A 15782-nucleotide genomic window follows, 5' to 3' on the forward strand; every position below is an offset into this window, starting at 1 on the left:
AACCATTTTTATAACACATTCTAGTTCTCTTCTCTTATGTATGTTAGTTAATCTAAAAAGACTTTTGGATCAAAGGGATTAAGCCCCAATAAAGATATCTTTTGTTATACACAAGACAGTAGGCCAGATAGCTACGTGAAGTACTTGTTATAGGAATTTATTCTCCATTCTCTGTTATTTGGGATCTGCTGGAAGAAGTGGGTATTTGACAGTCGATGTAAACAAAACAAAAACAACACAGCCATAGCCTTCAGTTTGTCTTATCCCATCTAAAAGGTACAGTAAGAAGAAATATATAAACATTTCCCTTTCATAGTGTCTGAAGACCAAAGGTTATTGGGCTTTTCCTGGACCTAGAGAAGGGAGTCAGCAGATCTGCTGCCACAGACTGCTGCGGTAAATATGTGAAAGCATTTGAAAAGTGGCAGGGCAGAGATAACGTTACGCTACCTGGCAATCCTAGAATCAGCTGGGGTCTGTTTTGGACCAAAACACAAATGCTGGGAAGAACAATTCCTTATGAATCATTCAATTGGCCTAGGATCACCAAACTGCATTGCACTCTGGTCCTATCCCTACTTGCCCCTAGCGTGCCCCTGATGTATCTGTGATGCAGGAAGTAGACAGTATAAAGGCAGCCAAGGATTCCCCCAAGCTGCAGCAGTCTTCAGCTGTTTGCCTAAGGCAGCCTTAAATCTCCTTTATGCCTCTTGAGTAGTGCAAAGGTGACTTATCTCTAGGAAGGATTGAGTCCTAGGTCCCAAAAGAACAGAGTAGACAGAGGAAGAAGTACAGACAGTCTTTTCATGAGGATGCAGCAAGAAAGGAGGACAAATGTTATATTCATATAGTCACAATATAGTTTCTACTAGCAATACACGAGATAGCTCAACGACATCACGAAAGCCAGCTCTGCTCCCATTGAAGTCAATGGCCAAACTATCCTCTAGCTGCAGTGGAAGCAGGATCAGCCTCAAAGCTGTTAGGATAATGAGTTGATTGAAAACCCTTACAGTACAGTAATGGTCAAATTCATGAGGACAAAATATGATTTTCCTGCTGATATAGTTCATGAATATAGTTTGTGAGATATATGAATGTATGAACCATTTTTCATTTTTGATAGTGGTTAAAGATTATAAAATATTTTTAATGATTTAATCATTCTCCTACAGTCATTAATAGTTTTTACATTCCTGCTATATATTTATTTAATTGGCTACTGAACTGGCAGCATTTAATTAATGGTGCCTTTGCACAAATCAATAACAATTATGATTTTTTCTGGTTAAATAATTAATTATCCTTGAATTGTTTTTCTTTCTAATGTTTTTCAAGTTAACAGGAAATTCCTGAACATGAGCTGTCTTGTAGCAAATAATTAGTTATATCCTGAATTAGTTAGTACAAATTATTTTAAGTATTGAAAATATATGGAAAAAGCATAGATTTATTTAAAAAACTCTGAATTATGACATTCACCTGAAGATATGATATAATATTGTTTATGCCTATTGTTTATGCCTATCATTCTAAAACTGGCAAATCCAAATGTACAGCTAAGGTCTGTGGCTGACTTTTCCACATGTAATAGCGCAAAGCCAGGAATGTTGGACCAGATTGTAGATCCTGCTCCAGTGGTGCAGAGGCCATGAAACTGGCTTAATGAGCCAGCTGAGGATTTCCCCCACACTGTGAGCCCTCTGCTATTTGGGTGTGTTGAGAGCATAACTAGAAAGGGAGAGTGGCCGGAACACCACAGAACTCTAATAATCCTCAGCTAGTGTCGTGTCCCCTGGAAGGCTCTTACTCGCTGGCACAAGTTAGAATAGCCCTGAGGCTTCTCAAACTTGTTCTTGGAGCTGAACTGGTCCCAGGCCAGCCTCTGGATCAGGAGGACATACAGGTATTGTACAGGAGAACTTGGCTGGATCTGAGGACCAATGTTTCTAAGCTCTCCTGTCTCAAAGATACTACTTGTAGATGCCCACTTAAACTCACTATATTTAGGAATTCATGTGACAATCAGAGCCAAGTTCAGCCTCGTATGACTCGTGCATTCCATCCTTCCCATTATTTTCTTTGTAACTCTCACCACTGGAGCACGTAGGCACTGTAGCTCCATTGTAGTCAATGGAGTTATACCAGAGTTGAACTGGATCCTTGAAGTACATTACAATACTAAGGTAAATCTCACTTGACGTTCTATGATAATTTTGCATTAGTTAGAGATTTGACATGAATTTTCTCTTTTCTATCTTACTGCATACCTTAGTAAAGTTGCTATCTGCACTGATCTTTTTTAAACAGAATGATATAGAAGAGTCTTCACTTACTCACTGTACATGCCATTTTGTGGAGGAAACAGGGACAGTTGCTGAAGTTTGGAAAATATTAGACCTGTGATATTTCAGACTGGAAAAGACAGTATTTCTGCTGAACGGATAATTTGTATCTGTTTTAGATTTTTCATAAACATGATAACCATTTCTCCATCTATCTTAAGAATTCTTGTTGATTAAAGTGTAAAAAAGACGGAATAACTGTGTATGGACAATGATAAAGTAGGCTGTTTATAATAAATATTTGTCATGTCTTGTCACAACTGCACAAATTCCACTGTTACTGAAGAGACACCACACTGATAAAAAAGAGCTCAGAAAATCAATGGATCTTGAGCTAAAGCAGTTGCTAAACACACAGAAAACATCTTTATCCAACAGCCATAGTGCTGTGAAAATTCCCAAGCCTTGCATTGGTATAGCTAAGGAAAATTTAATCTTCCCAAATACTCATCAGGGCACTCCATCCTGCAGACCTGACAGCCCCACTTATAATTAATTATACAATTTCGATGGGAATATCGACTAAACAAAGCTATAAATCATAGAAAAAGTCAATAGGCATGGACACATTCAATCATGTCCCGACCAATGATTACTACTCTTAAAATACAATAATTATTTTCAGGAGCCAGCTTGAATTAAATTTCTGTCAGGCTGGTACAAGACCGCTGGTTGATGAAGGATGCGATGGATTTTTTTGGTTGAATTCGGCATAGGAACATTTATCCTTTTAGATAGGTAGTTTGTTTTTAGTGATCATGGTGCTGCGTGTTTAACTAGACCATGAAGATTAGATTATCTCCAATGGCTCATTATATCGTTTATCTTTTTCCTTCCATGCTTGATCTGGAAGATTTCCTGCTTCTCGGTGCATGAACGAAATGGCAGCTGATTTTGAAATGTAATATGTTAGAGTATGATGTCTGCATATGAGTTTGCATACAAGTATGTGTGTATGGGCATGTGGTTCACGTATGTGAAACTGTCAAAACTGTCATTTGAAATGCCACTGGTATATTAGGAATTTCAATAAAGAGGAGTAACTTTGTTCAGCAGATAAAGCTGTACTGAAAGAAGAATAAAATTATAAACTTTCAAGGTGATATTAAAAAATTAAGAGAAATAAAACAGATAAATTGTAGAGGGACAAGTTTTCATTTCTCTTGTGTATCTATCAAATGGAATTGGAAATGGGACAGTGAATTTTTAGTGAGACAATATAAAGAAAGGCTGTGTCAAAGCATAGATTGGAACAAATGTTTCAAAATGAGAAAAATATTGGTGTGTGAAGATAGTCAATATCAATATCATAGTAATATATTTAGACCAAAAAAAGGGTAACTTACCCATGGTTTTTTGAGCCATTTGTCCAAGTTGGTCTCACTTCCAATCTCATATCCACACCATAAATGTAGATATTTAAAAAACTACTTATTTTTAAAATGTTGCATAGCCACAAACTTACCGCAGTGCCATTGTTGTCTCTAAAAACATCTTGATTAAAATAGTCGAAGAGCTTCTTTTCTAACTGTAACATAACCTGAGAAAGTAAAGCAGAAAAAAAAAATCAGGGAAGAACTTCTGGCCCAAGTGGTCATATGAGTTGGGCAGTCAGTCAGTTATTCTCAACTATATAACTTCAGCCCTTTAAAAAAAATCAAGTAAATTTCTAGATCTCTAAATCTCTCTCCTTATCAGTCAGCCCATTTGGTTCACTGGCAAACAGCTAACAAGATTAGATAAACAGTTCTAAAGCGTGTGGACATCTATATTCTCCCCCTAAATGATGATGCATAAGTCTAATTTTTGCAGGGCTACGTAAAGTGCCTCTCAGAAAAGAATACACTCTTCCAAAAACTCACTTTCATCACAAATCATACAATAATTCACACCTAAGAGCCCAATCTTGCAAGATGATGCTCATCACCCTAAAGGATCAGGTGCTAAGTTATCTTAGCCTACATTTTGTAACAAAATTTTTGGAGCTAAATTCATCCCTGATAAGTCACTTCCAGAAATTACAGTCAGAGATAAATTTTGCCTTTGATGTTTGCAAAGCTGAAAAGGAGATGTTCAACCATCTTCTCTGATATGTCTGTATTCGGTTACATACCTTTCGGTCATTATCAGATTCACGGAATATTAGCTTGACTACTTCATTGGTGTCAGCTGCCCGGATAGTCTGCATTGTAGCCTTTGTACAAAGGGTCTAATAAAAAAGAAAGCAAGAGAGAGATGATTTTATCAGAAAGATGAACCTCCATTTTGTAGCCTTTGCAATCAATAAACATTAAGGCCTTGATCCAATGCTCAGTGAAAAGTGTGTTTTTGCTGAAGGTCAATTTTAAATACAAAACACTATTAATTTAATGTATTTCCATTCACTAAAAATCTAACTAATGAGCTACATTAATGTTCTGACACAAACTGACAAAACCAAGAAAATTCTTTCTTAAACCAAATATTAACTTCTTAACTCACTGTACTGTATATTTTTACTTTAAAAGGTTTGACTGTATTACGTGATCCCGCCTCACACATTACTTGTGACCATCCTCAACAGACATTCCTGCTAGTCCAGCAGCACCCAAATTTTGTTTCTTCACATACCACTTCCTTAAAAAATTGTAAAGTGAACTGATGGAACTTCAAGCTCAAGTACCACCAGTAATACATGTAGCAATTTAGGAACCCCGACAATCGATTGTAAAAGTTTCATGCTCAAATGTGGTTTCAATCTATAAACATAAACAAAACTTTTATAACTTTGCAATTGGCTGCAGGAGCTAAGTCTGCTGGGGAAACAAATCCTCTTGTATGTCCAACCTTCTCAACAAGTGACGGCACTGTACTCCTAAATATTTTGCGGGTCTCAGGGCTTCAGGACAGAATATATTGTAATTAAACACTTATCTATGTTCAAAAGTATGAATTCCAGACAGAGTGTCAGGTTTGTCTTTGATTTCTCTTCCATTTGTCTGGTTATAGACTAGCTTTAATGTTATAGAATATTTTGTATTAATTAGCTTTAGGATGCCTATTGTGAAAGGGACTTCTCTGTTGCATTCAATTACAGATGGAAATCTGGAGGATTCAGCAAAACACTTAAACATATGCTTAAATTTAAGCATATGCTTAAGCCCTATTGAAGTTAAGCAAATGGGCAAGTGCTTTGATAAACTGGACAGACTGCTGAATTTGGGCCCAGATATGATGCAGGTTTAGGAGAGCTGATGGGAAATGTCTTCTTGCATAGAGATTTATTTTGTTAGGGTTTCCTAAGTGAATAGTGCACAAGACAGGAATTAAAGAAAGAACAAAGAAAGTGGGGATTTACTTGCAGTGCATTTTTATTCTTTTTCATGCTGGCCAGAAAATTTGTTTTGGTTTTGCATAATAATTAATAATAAAATAAATATTTTATGCTTCTATAGTTACTAAGGCTCCTATATCTGCGGCTCTAAAAGCATTTTACAATCCTTAGTGAATGTATTCTCATAATACCCCTGTGAGTTGCAAATGTATCATTATCCCATTTTACAGATAGGGAAACTGAAGCTAAGACCAAATTCAGATGTGGCATAACATCTATTTAAGCCATATAGGAATCTGATATATACAGGATTTCACCAATATCAGAACAGAATTTGCCTCTTATTATCTTGGCCAAAGTCACCTGGAAAGTCTCTAGCAGAGTCTGAAATAGAATCCAATTTGCCTTTAGCCACAAAACCATCCATTCCATTTATTGTTTTACTTTTTGCTTCTTTCCTTCCTGAAAAAATACAAGTGTTGGACTTATTTTAGAAATGCACTGCGTATCAGAAAGACTGTAATGGGATTTTTAAAAAAACACTTATTCATTTATTTTTAAGAAGATGATGAACATCTGCAGCGACTGCTCTTCTCAACAAATGTACTTCCTAACAAAAATAACCGAACACATACTTGAATACCCAAAGATTTATTTATTTATTTTTACTCTTTATATAGCACTTAGCACAACAAGGCCATGATCTTTGACTTGAGCCCTTACGTGCTACCATAATACTGATAAATAATAACAACAACAAGCCATAAAATTTCATTTTTAAAGGATGATGACTTCTGAGTGTATCACAAGAAAAATACAACACAAACAAATCTGATCTTTCTCTTCAGGCCTATGGACTTAAACATTGCTAATTGATTTCCTCTTCTCATTTAGCGAAAAATATTTCCTCCTCAACTTCTTCCTCTGGATATTAATTTTTCACCCTTCATAAATATTACTACACTAAATTATAAATCCCTGGCAAGAGGGACTCATAATGCAAATTCTGGCACAATCATTATCTAGAGCACTACAAACACTGCTGCTGGAATGCTTGAAAAACAAAAATCTCACTAGAGGAAAAAAATCTGTGCTTATAGTAACACAAAACACCCTTCGAAAATGGTGTTTGTGTTCACAATTTTTCAGACCATTTTTGTTCAGTGGATCAGGCTTCTGAGAACACAGGGAAAAAGTTATAACTAAACTGGTAAAGGTCATGATGAGAGGACGGTGAAAGAGTGGCATGCCAAATCCTTCGGGGAGCTGCAGTTTTGATTTCATTAAATTTTTTAACATAGACCTAATCACTTTTTCCACACATCACCACAATTTACCTTAGATCCCATTTTGTCTCTTTTGACAAGTAATTAACATTTTGCCATCTGTGTCTGTATGCAGTTACCAATGAGGTAATCCAACAGTGAGCCATTCCCAAAGTGCACTCCCTCTGATACCAGCCATTGAAATTCAAAGCACAGATTAGCTAATCGGGTCAAGCCCAAAAAAATAGCCCTTTGGACTCATGTGTCACAAATCAGTCTGGTCGCCTTTAAACAGCGCACCAGATTAGAACAAGCACCCGAACAAACCAAAGCGGAAAACCTGCCGCTCTCTAAAGCTGGTTTCTAAAGCCCTAACAAATCGCTCCATCTTTCACTCATTTAAACTTTCCAAATGAGGGTCAATATGGTCCCCTAGCATCCAAATGCTAATGCGCTTAAGTGCGCTTAAGCAGCTTTCCAGAGTGAATGGGCCAAAGAAGGGCTCAAAAAGACAAGGCAGAGTTACTGTCACTGTCAAAAAGTCATTGTAGCCACCCCCAAAGTGGTTGCAATTCAAGAAATTCATGATTTCTGTCTCTTAAAGGCATCTGCTTGAGAACATTTTTTTCTGAGCTGCTTTATCTCACAACTTCAGGCTGCTCTAAAAGAATAAAAATCTGATCGACTCTTGAGAACCAATAAAGAGAAAGGACCCACATACCTTATTGCTTTCAAATTTCACAGACACAAAAAGTTACCTTATTCGCAAACAAAAAGTGATTGGGCAAAGGTTCATTTCTTATACAAGCTGGAGCATTCCTTTTTCCCTCTCCTTTCAATTTCTACAAAGTCGTAGTCACCCAAGCAGAAAACTTTCAGGAACATGTGCCTTTTTAGCCAAGTCTACTTATGAAGGGATTTTTTGTTGTGGTTAAAAAAAATCAAAATGCTATGAAAACATGCTGTTCTTTTCAATGTTCTAAGGTTCTTTAAAGGCATCTTTTTAGATGATGGGAAACCAGATCGCAAAAAGCCTCTATCAAGTTTTCTTCTTTTTCTCCTTAATTTCAGGCACTTGTTCTTCTTTTGCAAGTTAAATATTGCTACAGTGCTTGCAGGAGAGTTGCCACTCAGTCTTCATCTAGGATACATTATTCAGCTAGGATACAGACAGACTTTATTCCAATTTTACTTGGATTATCCACACAGGTAGACTCCTCTAGGTTCTTCAAAGTAAATTATATAAAAAATACTTGTGACATTCATCTATATAGAGTTGTAAAACACAGCTATAAAACTTTTCTGATGCAATCAATTTACTCAGAACTTACTGTATTTTACTATTGTGCAAAGTTATAAACTTACTTCTGTATGCCAGTGCTCTGCAGTCTTCAGGATAAGACTTTTCATTTGCAGAATAAATGCAACCTTTAACATTCTTCTGCTTAACTTTATAATGCAATGCATTAAAATATTTTACAGTATTCTGCAGTGCTGAATAAAACTATTCTGTCAGCAACAGACACACATATGCATATTGAAACATGGCAACCCTTCACTGAACATACAGAAAATACCATAAACCAGTATATCGTAGCATTCTTTCCTTATTCGTGTAAGCCTCTGCTGAAAACTGCAATATTGTTTTCTCATTCATTTTACAAATCTATTGTCTGGTCACCTTCTAGAGTTCTATGTCAAACTCTGATATGTGATTTGTGTCTTTTATTGCATGCCTGTACTTACTTAAATTAAAAAGATTTTGAAAAAATGCGTGTGTCCAACACATATGGATTCAACCTTCCCTATTATCTCTGCCTAAGAATCTAAATATGTGTATTACTTTTCCCATGTGATTTAAATAATTTTCTTAGGAAACTTTGTTTTATTACTTATTAATTCTTCTAAAATAAAATAATTGGAACATTTCCAGTGTCTCGTTATAACGAAAAAGTTCCAGCAACAACTGTAACTATAATTCACAATAAGTCTCAGTAATTTCCAAGGAACCTTCATGGGTTTAGCAAAAGTGTTTCTTTTTAGAAGTAGCAAGGCACAGAAGAGAAAAAGGGCTAAGACACTGAACCAAATAACATACCAGCAACCAAATAATCTTTTAAGATGCTAAATTTTATTTCAGTTAAATCTCTTGTAGATTTTGACAGGATGTAAGAGAGAGATACATAGCTCATCTCAATTAGGAAACAAATACTTTTAGCCACTTTTCCTGAAACAGCTCTTGAAAAAAAATCTGTCTGACACTTATTGAATTAGGACAACCGAATGCTTTTTTATTATCATAGGAGGCAAATTGTATTTGAAACAATTTGAGAGCTAGAGGACTTGCTACTTCAGGAGTGCAAAAACATCTGTCTTGTTCAGGCTCTTTCTTATCTCTGAAGGTCTGATTCTGATCTCACTTATATCGGTGTACATCAAGAATAACTTCACTGAACTCAGTGGAGTAAAAGAGATCAGATTCAAACGCTGAATGTTTATTGGAGAAAGCCAGAGTCTGATCTAGCTTTTTCTATTAGTCAGTGACACACAATTAAGACTTTTGGATAGGCATTCATGTTTAATCAACATTTTAGCATTTTTATTTTTGTACACATACCATTCTAAAGAAATTTAGGGTTAACCTTTCACTGTGGTACATAGATATTCAGCCACATAACTTTTCTGAACATTTATGGAAGTTGCAGCACTAAATGCCCTATGCAAGGCAATGAAAATACACCCTAAAGAATATACACGTATTTTCAGCTGGACAAAGTGTCCTTGATTCAGGCTAATCTCAACCAGTGTGGGAGACTGAGGGGTCGGGGGAAAATAGAAACACCATGAACATTTCAGAGATATGATTAGGTCTAAAATAATCACAAGGAAAAAATAAATCAAATTTTCTAGATTCCAGGGGCTAAAATTCAGCAGTGACATAAATGATGGCCTACTCTGACAGAAAATAAATATGTATGGGCATGGCACAAAGTAGTTTAACTTGTCCAATTTGGGCATTCAGTAAGCATGCAAAATTACTATCAGACTAATTTTATAATCTATGAGGACTATATTCAGCCCTAGCATAAGCAGGTGCAGCAGCATCCACAGAAGACTTTGGCCACAGAAGTGTTGGGGATGGTGTGGAGTAAGCTAAAGCAAAGGCTTGCTTTATTTTACACCATCCTGTTAGTTGCTTTTCCTGTTACATCACCTTCTGTCCCCTCAGTATGTAAGGTATTCCTGGTTTGTACATTTTCTGATGCCAAACCAGTGCAAATAACACTGTGCTGCCACTTACACCAATTTTATGACCGATTTACCTCACGGTGCAACTTACAGGACCTTTGATGTCACCACTGAAGTCCTGGCCTACAGACTTCCATGGGATGTGTCGTAGTGTCTCATAGGGCCTGCTAGTGTATCTGAAGCTTTTAGAGGTTTATTTCAATTTTAAAGTATCTCTCTGAGCAGCGCCAGTGATGGTAGCTTTTATGCTAAACATACCCCTTTAAATCTAAATTTAAACTTTGATAATCTCAAACATGTCCGCTGAGGAGACTTTCTTGGTGCCAGACTAGCAGGATTCCTCTCCATTTCTTTCTGTGGATCTCATCGAGGCCCAGCTGAGATGACTGGGCTGCATGCTCGGATATGGACTTGCCCCTTACTCCAGTACAACTCTTCATATCACACTCTGTTTCAAACCTATTTGAACATTCTCTTCTCAAGAACCTTTTAGATCACTGTTAATAGTACATCATTAAATATGCCCTTGGTTCTTTCCGGAATAATAGGAAGATGAGGTCTTTTCCCCAAGGAACCTGCAACAAACACACTACAGCAGGCCTGGCCACTGCTTCCCGTAGCTCCCACTGGCTGGGAACGGTGAACCGCGGCCGCTGGGAGCTGCAGGCGGCCATGCAAATGGAAACGAACGGTCTGGCAGCCCGCCAGCAGATTAACCCGATGGGCCGCGTGTGGCTCACTGCCCATGGGTTGCCCACCACTGCACTACTGCATGGACAAGGAAGGTGTGGGGAAGGCAGGCAACATGACAGCAAAGTAATTAACACCTGTCTTGATACTTCTAAGGATTTCTGTTTTGTTCATTACATTTTAAGTGTACGTTGTGATGTGAGTTGAGTGACATGAGAGGAGGTGTGAGGACAGGACTGGAGAGTTATTGCTAGAAGACACTTCATATGTGCACAGTACCCATTCGTGGCATTGCCAAATAGTGTTAAAGACAGCTTTGATATGTGAACTCCTACAACTTAAAGAAAAAGTTAAATGAACTAAACTTACAGATTCAGTACGAGAGAGCATTTAGAAGAAAGCCCTCAAACTTAACCACATAAACAGGACAATTCAATAGCATTATCATCTTCTATTAGGCTGAAAACACCACTATACACAGATATACACTCTACAAGCCATAGTCAGAGGTGACATAGTTGGGGGATAAGCACTGACATCTACAGCCGACTTGTGGGGGGTCAGGGTCAAGCAACCTTCCATCCCAAAAGAAAAGCAGGAATTGGGTAAGACACAGGATAGGTACCTACAAACTTATTTCCTTTCCTCTCACCCAGCCTGCAGAGCAAGCAGGGCAGGGACCGACATGTTCTTCTAAAGACAAAGCAAAGCAGAAGGGACTGAGGCGGATACACTAACTATGTGTTGTGCCTGTGTGTTATATATAAAGACACACACACACACACACACACACAGAATGTTTTCATTAGAAGCTATCCCTTTTTCCTTTTGTGTTTTTTTTTTTTAAAACACACTCTCACACACTGGCCCCAAGAATAATAGTTTGAACCTGAAGTTTTGTGTGGCTTTGAAGTTAGGCCACAAAACTATAAGGAAATTGTCAGGTTGGAAATGTTGCACTAGCTACTTTTAATCACAAGGGGAGGGATGTAGGACAATGTAAAACACGTTTTATTTTTGTTTGTTGTTTACTCTAGCATTAAGATAGCACTTTTCATCTGCTGACCGGAACAAGCTTCACATCACAAAGGAGAGAGAGTCCGTAGCAGTGCCAGGAATTGCACTTCTCTCTCCTGAGTCACAGCCCTATGCTCTGTCTACTGGACAACACTGCTTCCTCTTGAATTAATGAATTTTTAATAAACAGTGAACTGAATAGAAACAAGCACATTATATCCAGTTTTCTGTCCATATAAAGTTTTCTGAATTGCCAACACACTTCGCAACTTTCACTGTGTTAAGAATTATCACTGGCTAATTTTCCAGCTGACTTCTCCAAATAACTTGAACATTAAGTTAACCCTAAAAACTTTACTGCTGTTCTTTTCTGCCTGACATTTCAGCGGCATTCGATTTTGGAATAAGCATTTGTCAATTACAGCTATATAACTGAACTTGGAACTGGAGATATAGTTGTAGCTCCCCATCTTACAATTTAGTCTAGGTCTCTGAAATATTTGGCTTGGGCTTGGTGAGAAAGCAAGTCCTTTTCCAGAAGAGGCCACACAAATAGCTTCCCTTGGTCGTTGGATAACACAATATATGAAGGAACTGAAAACTTCCAAAGATCAACAGAAATGCAGAAAGCTTGAAGGAGAAACACTTGCGAAATTAAAACCTGTATCTGATCAGAGACTTCTGGGAAAAGGTCACTGATGCCCGCACAGTTATAGACAATTGATATCCTATCTAAAGCGTGTGGGGAAACGAAAGAATTTTTATACATTTTAACAACCAGGTTATGAGTTTGGATAAAGTTAACATTCTGTAAAAATTGCAGGCAAGTAATTTTGTCTTGTTTGTATATGGAACCAATATGCACCTGTGCATTATCCCCAAAACAGCTGTGTTTTCAAATTATTTTAGCATTCATACAATTACATCATCCCTTCTTAGTTAAGGAAAAAAGCGAATGTCATAAACTACTGTATTTATTAGTTTGCAGTTGGTAGCTGTTTAGGAGTTTATTCTGTGGTTACTAGACCTGTAGACCATTTTCATGTCTAAACTGATGCACATTTTGGTGTTAACAGCTTGTATTTTAAAATGTATATCTAATTAAAGCCGTTCCTGAAAGCAGTTGCATGAGGACATCTCATATGAGTAAGGACTTGCAGATCAGCCCCACAGTGAGCAGTTCTCCTTACAACATAAGCTGAGCTGGCATTTAGGATTCTGATGTTATAAGCTGCTTTTTGGCATTCTATGTAATAAATGGCTCCAGTTTTGTTTTTTCATTTATCTTGGGGCCCATTTGAGAAAGGTGTAAACTAGTGGTCTAAGTATGGCACAGGGAGCCAGGAACTGCTAAATTCATCCTAATTCTTACACATTCGCCCTCTCTGACCGTGGATACATTACAGAGATCTGCCTCTGTTTTCTCATCTGTAAAATATGGATAATACCTGCTCAAAAAGATAGTAAAAAGATTAAGTAATGTTTGCATTAACTACTGTTAAGTGAATGTTTGCAAAGTACTAAGGATATGGAAAGTATTACACACATGGTATGGATTAAGATACTCGTAACTTCCTCAGTGAAGTCCAAAATGAAGTTACTACTGAGCTCCTCCAACTACACCTTCCTGATGAGCCTTATAAAGATTAGCTCCTCCTCTCCCCCACTAACCTGACTTACCACTACAGAAGTTTTAGCAGTAATTATGAACAATTAGAAGCATTCCTGTTGCAATTAATAAAATGTGTGTAAGTGCTTTCCTGAATTGGCGCTGCAGTCAGCTGGAGGAAGGGATTTCCTACTAGAAGCCCTAAGGCAGATGAGCACCTATACCTAAAATCGGAATTAGCACAAGGGAAATTAAGTTTATTTACTATAAATAAAAGTAAAAGTAAATAAATGGATAGGACACCTTTTCAAAGGTTGGCATGGCACACCAGGTGTTTTTGCTCTTCAGCATCAGAAAGTGTGCCAAACAATATGATCTGGCAGGTTTTAGGCAGCAAAGTACTCAATTTCCCTGTTTGTACAAGCAAAAACAAACATCATAGCCTAAATTTACTCCTGGGACAACCTCACTGATCTCAGTGGAGTCACACCCGGGTAATACTGTCACTTCACATTATGTGAGACATCAACTTTTTTGGTTCATCTCTGTTCCGAAATATAACAGATAATAGTAAAAAGATATCTGTGTGTTCATCTGTACATTTGAAGAGACTAGTCAAAAAGAGCTCTTAGCCTGACTATAGATCTGTGCTTGTATAATTCCACGATCCTAACTACTTTATTAATCTTATTACAAATTTACCACAACTTCAGATGTCAAGTAGCACCTGAAGAGTGAGGCTAATCCCAGTGACATATGAACAGCAGGACATGACATTTTCCAAACCTATTAGCATCAGCAGAAATGCTTTATCAAACAAAATGATCCACCCCCGCAAGCAGAAAATAAATTTCTTGGGTATAGCTTGTGATATGTGGTATGCTCAGGACAAATGGGTTTATTTTCTGTCTCGTTACATGAGCTTCATAATTTCTGTCATCCACCTATATTATTTACTACACTGATACTAGCACTAGCTTAGATATTCTGCATATTCCAATGAAATATTTTTCTCTCAACTGTAGCAACATTTATCATCCTTGTAACTAAAGGTATTTATTTATTTACAAAAAAACTGACAAGGTTGTTTGGCAGAAAGAAATTTTTTTACTTCTAATTGTTTGTCAAAAATATGGTTTTTCGGGGACTACATATACACTGCTAGTTAGTTAAACCATCTACTTCTGGACCCTGCGTTCAAATTATGCCCAGGTCACAAGTGCTAATGGCAGAGCTTTGTGGAATTTAGGGGTTTGGGAGCCTTACTATTTTTGTGTTAGCCAAATAATTTTTTGAGGAGTTTAAACTTACATTTTTCAGAAAAGATTCAAATGGGGAAAAAGGGGGATTTCTATCTTAAAAGGAAGCTGGTGCTATGTGAGGTTCGGAATAAAAAGAGAGAATGACCCAAAAAGCTAATCTGGCAAAGTAGGTATCCTAATGTACTTGTTACATGTGCTGTATTTATTTTTGCATTAACATTCCCCACCCCTGTTTTTCTTCATCTAGTTTCCCTGAATTTCTTTTTCATTCTGGCCAATCTCCACTCCAGTTCTCACAGGATTTCCTCTCTTCTCCTTCCTTGCCATTCATTCTTTTATTCCATTTTTAAAATAGTGCGTGGAATATGAACCCAATAACCTATGAATTCAAGTCATGCTTTCCAGCCAATGATGTCAGAGTAATTCAGAATAAGAAAACATGAGCTTGCTCATCCTTAGTCATTGGTGATATCATCTTAGTGCCCAATTAGTAGCATTATAAAAGCTGCCACACAATTTGGTATAATAGCGTACTCCACTCAAGAAAGGTTTAGAACTAAGTGTAGCATTATTGCAGGTCAACACCAAGGGACGTTGCTGGAGCTGTGTTTAGATCCTTGCTAAGCAAGTTAAACCGAATTCCATCCAGTGCTGAATTCCTAACTTTCATGAGGACTAAACACATTTTTTAAAAAAAGTATTTTGGAATAAAAGGAATGAAAAGCACCATTTTTAAACAAAATGTAGGCCATATTGGGTATGACAGGTATTTACAAATAAAATGCTGCACAGAGTAGAGGGGAGCAAACCATGGAAAAAGAAGCTGTGGGGAAAGAGGGACAACATGGAGCGGGAAAGGAGGTTAGGCAGGATGTTTTCCCTATTGACTCTTCTACACCATCTTTAAGTAGCTTTGTTCCCTCCCTCAGAGGACTTCAGTCCATGTAGGAATGAAGGATTTGTAAATGGTGCTTAGAGCAATATTAGATATCCCTCCATGGTCTCTGGGCTCCATCAAGAGCTCTGTCATTG

General features: G+C 37.3%; 1 protein-coding gene across 3 annotated transcripts in view; it reads right to left on the reverse strand.

Moving 5' to 3' along the window:
• Positions 1-15782, reverse strand: part of INPP5A (inositol polyphosphate-5-phosphatase A) — a 427857-nt gene that overhangs the window by 48303 nt on the left and 363772 nt on the right. For all 3 annotated transcript variants that reach the window (XM_048857376.2, XM_048857378.2, XM_048857377.2), the window contains exons 10-11: positions 4459-4554; positions 3811-3885 (exon numbers count right to left, since the gene is read on the reverse strand). In XM_048857376.2, coding sequence (XP_048713333.1) covers positions 3811-3885; positions 4459-4554 — 171 coding nt within the window. The remainder of the gene's footprint in view (positions 1-3810; positions 3886-4458; positions 4555-15782) is intronic.

The sequence above is a fragment of the Caretta caretta genome, chromosome 7, assembly GCF_965140235.1.
Source record: "Caretta caretta isolate rCarCar2 chromosome 7, rCarCar1.hap1, whole genome shotgun sequence".
Classification (NCBI taxonomy): domain Eukaryota; kingdom Metazoa; phylum Chordata; order Testudines; family Cheloniidae; genus Caretta; species Caretta caretta.